Source organism: Nelumbo lutea, chromosome 5 (genome assembly GCF_056320005.1).
Source record: "Nelumbo lutea isolate HS-2025 chromosome 5, American lotus-T2T, whole genome shotgun sequence".
In the NCBI taxonomy this organism is placed as follows: domain Eukaryota; kingdom Viridiplantae; phylum Streptophyta; class Magnoliopsida; order Proteales; family Nelumbonaceae; genus Nelumbo; species Nelumbo lutea.
In genome coordinates this window covers 61,260,197-61,271,056 of record NC_142688.1, presented here as the reverse complement: position 1 = coordinate 61,271,056, position 10,860 = coordinate 61,260,197, and the positions used below count along the sequence as shown (strand labels likewise).

Sequence of the window (10,860 nt, the reverse complement as noted above, 5' to 3'; positions counted from 1 at the left end):
TTTCATGATACAGTATTAAGGTTGTGTTTGGTTGCAGTGTAAATTTATTTGCACTAGTACAAATGCATTAGAGTGTAAATGTAAAAAATGCAAATTCATGTTTAATTTTGTTTTCGGTTTTACTTTATTCTATTTCATGTCTTAATTTACTTCATTTATACTGCAACCAATCAAAATAAGCCAAAATTTGAAACAAAAATAGGTCAGAATTTACACTCAAATAATTTGCACTGTCATGGTATCAGTTCAAATTTATTTGCACAGCAACCAAACACATCATAAGGCTCAGTTTGAAAGTAGTACAAATACAAATATGTGGAGTGTAAAACCTTGTATTTTATATTATTTTGTAGATATTTGTACTGTAAACATTTGTATTTCTACCCTTTCCGAACTGAGCCTAAGTTCTACATTAATTGCAGTATTTGTTTTCTTCTATATATTCTAGGAGAATATATATTGCAGTATTTATCTTGTTAGTCCCATGTTGCACATCCTAGGGCTCAGTTTGTACCCTTTTCAAACTGAGGCTAAGTTCTACATTGCAGTATTTCCTCCCTTTTGTTTACTGACCGTGCAACCTCTCATCCCCAACCTCAAGAGTCAAGGCCCTGTAGCTGAAGAGTTCAAATCAGCCCCCCACAAGATTGCCTCCCACAACGTCCCACAGCACATTCCAGCCATGTATTGAGAACATCTCTCGATGATGACATCATCATTTCTGAGATTATCATCGGAAGATATTTTCAATACACAGCGAGGATGTGCTGTGGGAAGTTGTGGAGAGCAATCTTGTGGGGGGCTGATTTGGTCTCGTCCCTGAAAGCTACGTATACGTATTTTGCATCTTCTTAATATTTGTGAAGATTATCTTCATTGTTGAGTATAAATTTGCTAATTTCAATCTTTAATTTGTTGATTTCAAGTTTAACAAGTTTTTTCAATCATGTTTATTATTGCTATTTGTAAATGTATTACTTAAGTTTTTTTATCTATATTTTTATATTCTGGTCATTTTCAATCATGTTTATAATTGATTTCAAGTCTAACTTTTCTACCTGAAGTTTGGATTCCGGAACCTCACACCTTCCTACTTAGCCCATGGCAATATCTGCTTGCACCCTAGCCCCATGGCCAAGTCAGGTTAGTATACAAACACTAGAAATCGCCCTAATTCACATTGTACTGAAACTAACCTAGATACATCAACCTCCCATAGGTGTTGTGCCAATTTCAAGGATCTCAATAAGGCTTGCCCCAAGGATGAATTCCCCTTCCCTAAGATGGAGATACTCATAGATGCAACGGCATCTATAATGATTATAACCAAATTAATCTTCATGGATACCTTAGATGTTCCCCATACAGCTTTCAAAACAGGAATTTCTACTATCAACAAATTCACATTACATTCAAGAATGTTGGGGCTACTTATCAAGGGCAATGACATGTGTTTTTCAAATATGATATGATACACAAGAAAATAGAATACTATATATGTTGATGATATTATCACTACAACAAAAATGATCAAAGCCAGCGGACGTAGGACCGCCGGCTTAGACCTAAGGCAGTGGTCATGAATCCGCCCCCTAAACCACTGCCAGCCTAGGTCAAGACCGCCAGCTTAGACAAAAAAGACCGCCACCTTTGAGGTCCGGTCCGATGCGGTTCAATCATTTCTAAATGGGCGGTATGTCAAAACCGCCGGCTTAGAGTTAATAAAGGCGGCGGTCCTTAGGTCCATCGAAGTATTTCTTCCATTTTAAGGCAGTGGTCTGGACCGCCGGCTTAGATCTCTTTGGACTGCCACCTTAGGTCAGCCAAACTGTTGTTTCTATTTTTAGCTAGCGGTCCGGACCGCCGGCTTAGATCTCTTTGGACCGCCGACATAAGTCTTTTTTTATGTCTAAGGCAACGGTTGTATGACCGCCAGCTTTGTCTTTTTTTTTCATTATTTATATCAATTTGATTTCTACATTTTTTAGTACCTGTTTAATATAGATCTCATGACAAATAATACATAAAAATCAATTTAAATAAAAAACTTTTAATTAAATTATTAATTATTGTAATATCCAAAACAAGTTGCTTATATACAATATCCAATTGACATATAAAACGGTACAAGGCATTTAAAAAAATCTTCTTGAATAATGTAACGCATCTTCAGATTTAACTCTAGCACCTACAGCTATAGCAACAGTAGAGCCACCCTTCTCTGTTATTAGGTCTTCTTTTCCACTTTCTTCCAACCTAACAACTTGAACAAATCTCTTGGTCATCTATTTTATGAAGCCACTAGATATTGAGACTGGATTTCGGTGCTCATTGCCACCAACAACGGGGACAGCCATCAAGCTAGCTTGCTATTTCCTTCATGGCTTTCTGGTGATCCTTGTAAAAATCGAAATCATCCAGGATGGACACATCAATTTCATAATTCTTGAAAATGTTCAAGATAATCTTAGATGCGTTACATTGTTTTCATAAAAATGAAGATAATCTTCACAAAACTCACATGGGCACTACATCAAAAGCAAACAAATAAAACACAACCCACGAATTCATTTGCCATTGTTTTCATGAACTGGCAACTCAGACTCAAACCCATGTTGTCATTCTTCTCGGGTCCAAGATTTTACCATTGCACCATGAAATGGCCTCTATTATAGATACCAAAAATAAAAGGAAAAAAAAAAGAAAAAATGGCCTCTATTGCACCTAGGAACTATTTAATATGGCAAAAAACAACATATTCAGTCCTCCTACGTTATCAATAAAACAGGGAAGCTAGCCACCATTGGGACAGTCAAGATCTGCTTCAAACACTGGTGTGTAAAACGAACTACATAACCAATCACGAGTGAACATGCCGGTGTTCCGTACACATGGATCCCACATGTGCCCGTGTTTGCAGTAGATCCAAAGTCCCATTTGGAACTATTAAAATACAAATAGCATGGTCATGGTACTAGGGGCAGTTGGCATACTTTAATGTTTCAATGAATGTTGTAGATGCATTTGAAACATGACCATCATGTCTTCTTAAACGGTTAAGAGTCTGGCAAGTAAGACCTCCTCAAGCAATTCAGCTGACACCTGGAGTAAGATGAGTGACAAAATCATGAAATAATGAGAATAGCAGAAGCACTTTCTAAATTACAATACAACTAACACCAATGTTTTTTTTTGGAGGGGGTAGATTAGAAGTCTTAGAACTGAAAAAGAAAACTTCAAATTCCAGTGGTGAATTAGATGAAAAATTTAAGTCTATGTTATTTCATAATTTCATTAAAAAAGGAGAAGATCACACCAAGTTGCACGGCTACCATTCAATGACAACATTAATCATTTATGTGGTTATGTTTAATGTATATCTATATCCTCAGAGTTTCATTGTTGAGATCATAAGACAAAAGAAAATGGTTGATACCTTTTGCACTTCACCATTCACTCTAAAGTCTCCATCGATAGGCACTATCTTGCAAATGGTTGCACCAGCCTCAAAGGCTTCTCCATATGTTCCTTCACCAATCTTGATAATACTGTTTGGATCACTGATCCCAAGAAAGTTTCAAATTTCCATTAAATGCAATGTCATCTTCCTAAATTATATCAAACAAACACTTTTCTTTTTCTTTATCAATAAGCAAAAAATGTTATTCTTGGCACCAAATAATTAGATAGTTTGGAGTTGTTGAGCTCATAAAATGCATTTCCAAATTCTACAATGGAAGGAAAGGAGAAAATATAAAAGGAAACATATGACCAATATCATATTATGTATTCAAGTTGAAACATGCTGACACCTTCACACAAATTTAAAATAAAAGAAAGAACAAGGATCCTTATGCATCTTCTGATAAATCATCACTGAAAATAACAGAATACTACCATAACACTGACTCAAATGACATCCAACAACAATAATCCAGAATTAAGAGGATAAAGGACAACTAAAAAAGAATTCAAGCACTTTGGGAAGAAACCAACCAATACTGGGAGAAGACATCCAATAATGTTGAAGGAGCCGATTGCCCACAAATTGTTAACAATGTTGCAAATGAGACCTTATGATCACCATCCAGGGTTTCAAATTCTGATATCAGAGATAGATTTTTAAGTCTTTTTCCAATATCTTCACAGTTGTCATCACCCGTACTCAGACCTTCCATGTGTGTCTGTGAGCAAGTATTCCCTTCAACCACAGTGTTGGATATAGAAGGAAAATCTGAAGATATATCAAAAGAAACATGTTCCTGAGGTCTTGTAGAGTTGGAAACATCACTGCAAATTGATAATAACTAGGACTAGATTGCAGTATCCCATACAAATAATTGGGATGTGTGCAGCCTTGCTGAGTTCAGGCTAAAAATACAAAATAAAAATACATTTTTACTTCTGTATGGAAAAGCAATATGTTGAGTTTTGAGAACTCAAACCACATGCCCCAAAGGTTTGATGAGTTTTGGAAGCTTAAACCTATCAAATAGCAGGGGCAATATGTTGAGCTTGTCCTGTCTTCTGTAATGTACAAAGAGATTGCAGCAAAGCGAGGAGGGTGTACGTTGGGCACTTCACAGTGGTTTTCATGGCAAAACAAGGTGATTCACTGGGGTAACTGCATGATATAGATTCACTTATTCTATTGATCCAGGAGACATGACTACTTAACACGCACCTCACTCTAAGTAATATATGTTTTGCTGTTCCTGTAAATTAAACCTGATATATAGATATGGATTTATGCTTTAATTTAGTTCTTTACACTGAAGTTTCTCTTTTATAGCTGCAAATTAGTAAAGGCTCTTGTGAAGTTCATAACCCAGTTCCTTCAACCCCTGGTCTTGTCATCATCACAGTATTGAATGTGGGAAGCCATGACAGGTATTCACGAATTAATCTCAAGCTCTGGGGTCTGCAGATTACCTAGCTATTAATTTAGTTGAATCGATCCATTGTTGGATTTACATTACAAAATGCACCTTGGACTTCGAGTATGTGAATATAAACCACCTATGGTCGTCTGTACTTACACACTTGAAGGTGCATGCATTTCTATTTAGGTGCAGGTCTGCACCAGAATCTCATTTACATGTTAGCAATATTCTCAAACTCGGATCAGACACAAAGGGTCACAGCTCGAATATTGGTTCGATTGTCTGATTTGATAATTCACCAACTTGTTCCAATAAAAATACAAAATAAAAAATATATATCTAGATTATATTTTTAGAACTTTTTTTATATCAAAAGAGGTCCAAAACAATAGTATTATAGCTAGATGCATATATTTGAGATTTGTTCGAGCAAGTCAACATTTCTAAGAACTGGGTTCCAAGAAAGAAGTGAAGAAGTGTGTAGCCTAAAAATCAATTTTTCCACATATAGTTTTTCCATACAGAAGTGAGAATGTGTGCAGCCTGAACTAAGTAGGTTCCTTTCAACAACTTGACTGCACCTAGTTTTTCCAGTGGGTTGTTCCAACTTTACTCAAAATTCCAGGTAATAAATTATTCTTTCTTCTATATGTTACATGTATGTGTGAAGTGATTACTATAAAAAGAAGGCAATCAGCTTAAAACTTAACCAATTAGAAAAATAAAAATAAAAGATTTCAAATATAACATCAAATATTGAAGGATAACAGATGCAGAGCCAGCACATACCTTTCGTGCAGTTGCTCTCCAGGACTGAAACCCTGTCCAAGCATTCTCCATTCCAATCTCTGTAGGAGAAGGCTTCATCAGCTGTGCTAGCACTGGAATTCTCCTTGTGAGTATGGTTCCAGAGCTCCTCAACCTTCTCTAGAAAGCTATAACTTCTTGTTATCTGTAATTTCTTTAAAGAGGTGCCACTTCCATTCATGTTTCAACTGAGGATGGATTGCAGAAACATCCCGAGGATGTGCAACTTGTCAACCAACTCATGATCCCAGTACCCAAGTGATCACCTAAGTTGGTCCCTTTCCTTTCCATATGTGCATCAAAATTGTAAATAAGGGCTTACAAATTTTGGTTGAGACTCAGGTTCAACAAGGAAAGATGCAGCCTCTGGAGAAGGCTTATTAAAGACAAATACGGGCTTACAAATTTTGGTTGGGACTCAACGCTGGTGATACATGAGTGCATAATAGAGCTAGTCTTATAAGTTGGCAGGCTTCTTTTTCATCAAATTCACTCAATTTTGGGTCAATGAGTTCAATCTCACCGTTATTTTCATGTAGATTCCACGCCTAAATGATCAAACAAAAATGAAAAACACAGTAAGGGATTATATGTCTATAAATAGTGCAAGTGACAACAACAAATTTCATTTTTTTACCAATTCAAGAAGATATATCTTCTCTGGATCCAAGCTGGAGTAAAAATTTGGCTGTCCACTAATGATCTCTAGAACAACAATACTATATCCAAACACATCAGCCTTCTCAGTTAGATGCCCACGCAAAGCATACTCTGGTGCCAAATAGCCACTTAACAGACATCAACCAAAACTGATGTTACTTTGTTATATAGACCAAGGATCATAAATATAAAGAAAAAGTAAATGAAGATAGAAAAGTGATGTAAGTAATGCTTTCGGTGATTACATTGTTCTGGCAACTCGGGTACTAATGCGGGTCTTCTTGTCATCATACAACTTGGCCAAACAAAAATCCAAAATTTTGGGATTTAAGTCAGCATCAAGTAGAATATTACTAGCCTTGACATCTCTGTGTACAATCCTAGGTCTTGACTCTTCATGAAGATAAGCTAGCCCTTTTGCTGCTCCCAAGCATATATTATAATGGGTGTGCCAATCAAGATTCAAAGTATTTCCTGAAAATCAGTGGCATCATTTGGATATATATATATATATATATATATATATATATATATATATATGTATGTATGTATGCGAATACGTTTTTATAATTTGACAAGGTTGCGTTGTTAAACTGCAGATATGGTAGCAATCTCTATTACAAGTTGACTTCTTCCTTGATGGGATGCCACAGAGAGTTGTTGCACAACCATTAACCTCCCATCTAAAAGTACGCCCTATAGAAATCATAAAATTCAACTTAAAGTCCTTATTAGTATATGTACATATAAACGAGAAGACTTCTTCGGTTTACAAAATATTCAAAAACCATGAAACCAAGAATTATAAGGATTTATTTGGAGAAAATATAAGCAACAAATAACAAAAGGAATTCTCCCCTTACATGCTTAGTTATGTATCACACACAAATGTGCAAGCATATATATGGCTGTAAGAGAAAGATGTTCAAGGATAAACCGGAAGGTAAGGTCTGATATGATACCCTTTTCATGTCACTTATTGAAAATCCATTATATTATAATGCCAGACAATAATTCCATGTTTTGTGCCATAGAAAGAAATGAACCAAAAACTTCCAAGGAGGAGGCTCGTGATCCCTAGCAAGCCTATTTGTTTTTCCTAGTGGTTATGATCATCTTTCTAACCCTGAGTTCCAAATCAATTCTGTCTTTCCCTCACTTATTGTGGTTGTTGGTGGAATGCCACTAACAGTTGGTGTGAAGTCTGACCAATAAATCCATAATCAGTAATTTAAAAAAATAAAATAAAACACCTGATTCTTTACATTCATTCATTAAAATAGATTCATCCATCAATTCCTAATATATTAGCTGAAGTTACAGACAGGGCAGAGATAGATGGTCCATAGTAACCTTGTTCAGGTATGCAACAAGTACCTTTTCCAGCCCAGAAAAGATGAATTTCAAGAAAGTTCTCAGGTACGTTGGCCTTAAATTCTTTCTGAACAGCTTTATTAGAGGCCCCACCTGCCTCCTTTCTTATATCAAAGTCTTTTAATTGTAGATTACTCTAAAACATTGAAAACATAGCTTTAACAACCAAGAAAATCTTTTGGAGCATCAGGTATATATAGACAAACTAAAAACACATAAAGATTAACAAATATGCATGAAACTTAACGGTTTTTTTTTTTTGTTTGCTTCTGGTGTTTTGTAAGTAAGATAAACTTGAGAGATTCAACAATTGAAATATGAGTTCAAGACCCATGGCAAGAAATTTTATTCAAAGATTCTCTTCTGATGTTTCTTTTATTAAACCTTTTAAGTTGTGGACAAAAAACCCTTATAAGCTCCATTTAGTATACTCCAATGAGAGAACGGAAAGTTGCCATTTATTAAAAGACACATATACGAGTTGTGTTATCTATATATACAATTTAATTTAAGGTTGATCTATATTCTCATTAATGGATGGGTTCAACTAATTAGAAACGGGTTGAAATAACAATGCAGCTTCATGGATTCAATGACATAGACCTAGTATAATATATGCATACCTATATATAAATGTCAAAAACATGCCTTCCAAGACTTTCCAAGATTCTGAGCTTGCATCACTGATTTTTGTCTCTGCAAACCAAAGGCTTACTGTAGATTCCATTCTCCAAACCTAGACAGGGGAAAAACACGCCTTTTATTTATAGGAAATGATATACTGTGTGCACAGAAGCATTTAAAACAGGGGAAAACACAAGCATTGTATCGTGGTTTCCCATCAGAACATATTGACCTAGAAAACACAATCCCACCCAATCCTTGTGTGCACAGGAACATTTAAAATAGGGGAAAAAACACAAGCATCATACCTTTGATGTAGTTCTCAGTAGATTTTTTATTAATGCAGAACAATAGAAAACCTTCTCTTCTCCTACTCGAACGAACAAGGGTCGAATATTTCTTTGTTAATCCCGTTCAATCAAAGAAAAAAGGAAAGAAGTCATCCTCCTTCACAAGCAAACAACGAACAAGTTCGATGCTAGTTTGGAGTCGCGCCATGCTTGTTTTCCCTAAAGAAGTCGTCCTTCTCTTCATCAAAGTGGTCTCTTCTTCGTCAAAAGGTTATGCTGCAAAAGGCTCTCCGCGAACACTTTGTTTTGTTGAAGAGGAATCTCAATATTCACGCAGGAAGAGTATTTTTGACTTCCCCGCATGCCTTCCCTAGAACGCCGCGCCAAATGCCAAATCGGATTTAGGCGGCGGCCTTGCAATGACCGCCACGTCAGACATTACTATAGTGGCAGTCACTAGGACCGCCGGTTCTAAACCGCCGCTTTGCTCGTTTTTCTTGTAGTGTATGGTGAAAGCAAAGAAAAATGATGATCACAATGAGGTTCTTAAGAGAGTCTTCACAAGGTGAAAATAGTATAATATGAGCTAGGCTGAACCCACAAGTGTGCCTGTAGAGTAGAATTAGAAAAATTCTTTGGGTACAAAGTTGATCAAGTAAGCATTCATCCTAGTGATGCAAAGGTGAAGGCAGTCTTAGAACTCCCTCCACCTTATTAGGTAATGTTTCCAATCTATGTAGATTTATCACGTCTCCCCTCCTTAAATAACAAATAAGGCTAACAGTTTCCAATGGTCAAACGAACATAATTGAGCCTTTGAAGCACCAACTATGTCCCCTCCCTAGATCGGCAAAGAGTTCAATTTATACATCACATCCAGCTAAGAAGCCATAAGGTGCCTTATTGCGCACGATACCATTGAAGGTCAGGAATGTCTTATCACTACAAGAAAATTGATAAATAGCGACAGTTTTAAAAGGGGCTAATTGGCAATTGCCGCTAAAATTAATATTCTATAGCGGTACTGCCACCCTAAGACAGGATGGAGTGGCGCTACAAGCAGGGCACGAATTAGGGTGCTACTTCCCCCTCTTCCTCTTCCTCTTCCTCTTCCCTTTCTCACTCTCTTCCCGCCCTATTTCTCTCTCTCGCACTTACTCTCTCACATATGAAATCTCACCCAACAATGACGCTGGCATTAGGTAACCTCTCTCTCTCTCTCTCCAGATGATTATAGTTGAAACTGATTATGATCTGGTAATATTTATTGAAGAATAAGAAATTTATAATTTGTTAATGGATTGCAGATTTGATTATCCGACTTTGACAAAATAAGAAAGAAACAATTGTTCAACCTTTCCTTTTAATTCCTTTTGTCCAGTAGTTGCGAGTAGTAGGGGATCCTTGAAGTTCAAAGGTCGTCTGTGTTCTTTTTTCATTTAGTGAAGTGGTGACTAATCAATTGATGATAGTGATAGACAAAGGACAACAAACCAGATCCTAGCTTTCTATTTTTAGGTTTTATCAACAAGAATGCAACCATTCGTCATTTGTCCTATTTATTGTTAATATTTCACTTTCCTAGTGTCATCCACACTATTTTTTAAGTTTTTTCTTCTAGCTATTCTAGCTACTGCCAACAATTAAAGGGGATGTTTGGAATTGTGCTTGTTTTTCAAAAAAAACGGTGCCACGTCGGATCTATATAGGCGTTTCAACAAATGCCATGTATCTCATTGTTTGGTTCAGCCAATTATTAAAAAATTTGGTGTTTCATGCATCAGTGAACCATTTCCCCCAACGGTTGACTGATGTGTATCCTATGTGGTGCTTACCTGTCAGCACATACATGAAAAACGGTGATAAAAATCACCTTACCAAACAGCATACTGTTGCTCACTGCCTATGTGGCAGAAGCGTTTTTTGTGAAAAACAGGTCTTGGAAGCATGGATTTTTTTTCTTGAAAATCGGTCTCAAAAAGCGCCCACACTTCCAAACACCTTGAAAGATTGTGAACTCACCTTTTCTTGTTAGGCTTCAGCTGTTATTGTAGCTAGGAGGTTTCAACCCGCAATGAGTTATCCCCAAGTCGGATTATAAAAAATTTTCAAATATTATTGAAACTATTCAAATTTCTCATAAATTAAAAGTAATTATTGAAAATTCTTATAAATTATAGGAAATCCGCATAAATTATAGAAAATTACCAGAATTCATCAGT

The 10,860-nt window shown here is 36.3% G+C and overlaps 1 protein-coding gene across 5 annotated transcripts; it reads right to left on the bottom strand.

The window, feature by feature from the left end:
- Window positions 1-2,033: 2,033 nt before the first annotated feature.
- LOC148852682 (serine/threonine-protein kinase haspin homolog) lies at window positions 2,034-9,155 on the bottom strand. 5 transcript variants are annotated; one of them, XR_016098964.1, is made up of 9 exons: window positions 8,657-9,155; window positions 8,348-8,460; window positions 6,596-6,824; window positions 6,328-6,478; window positions 5,673-6,238; window positions 3,997-4,184; window positions 3,437-3,560; window positions 2,994-3,102; window positions 2,034-2,397 (listed from the first exon to the last, which is right to left on the bottom strand). XR_016098964.1 is itself a non-coding variant. In XM_088943459.1 (8 exons), the coding sequence occupies exons 5-8, from the start codon at window positions 5,869-5,871 to the stop codon at window positions 3,049-3,051; spliced, it is 615 nt and encodes a 204-aa protein (XP_088799585.1). In that variant the 5' UTR covers window positions 5,872-6,238; window positions 6,328-6,478; window positions 6,596-6,824; window positions 8,348-8,460; window positions 8,657-9,069; the 3' UTR covers window positions 2,436-3,048. The 5 variants fall into 5 exon arrangements, 3 of the variants coding, with proteins under 3 accessions (XP_088799585.1, XP_088799586.1, XP_088799588.1); XR_016098963.1 differs by having other exon boundaries at window positions 3,997-4,234; window positions 8,657-8,965; XM_088943459.1 differs by lacking the exon at window positions 2,034-2,397 and having other exon boundaries at window positions 2,436-3,102; window positions 3,997-4,234; window positions 8,657-9,069.
- Window positions 9,156-10,860: the final 1,705 nt, after the last annotated feature.

Coding starts and splice junctions, on each gene's coding strand:
- LOC148852682 (XM_088943459.1), bottom strand. CDS start 5,871: ATGAATGGAAGTGGCACCTCTTTAAAGAAATTACAGATAACAAGAAGT. Junction 4,235..5,672: donor GGAGAGCAACTGCACGAAAG/GTATGTGCTGGC, acceptor ATATATCTTCAG/ATTTTCCTTCTATATCCAAC. Junction 3,103..3,436: donor TGAATGGTGAAGTGCAAAAG/GTATCAACCATT, acceptor ATCTTACTCCAG/GTGTCAGCTGAATTGCTTGA.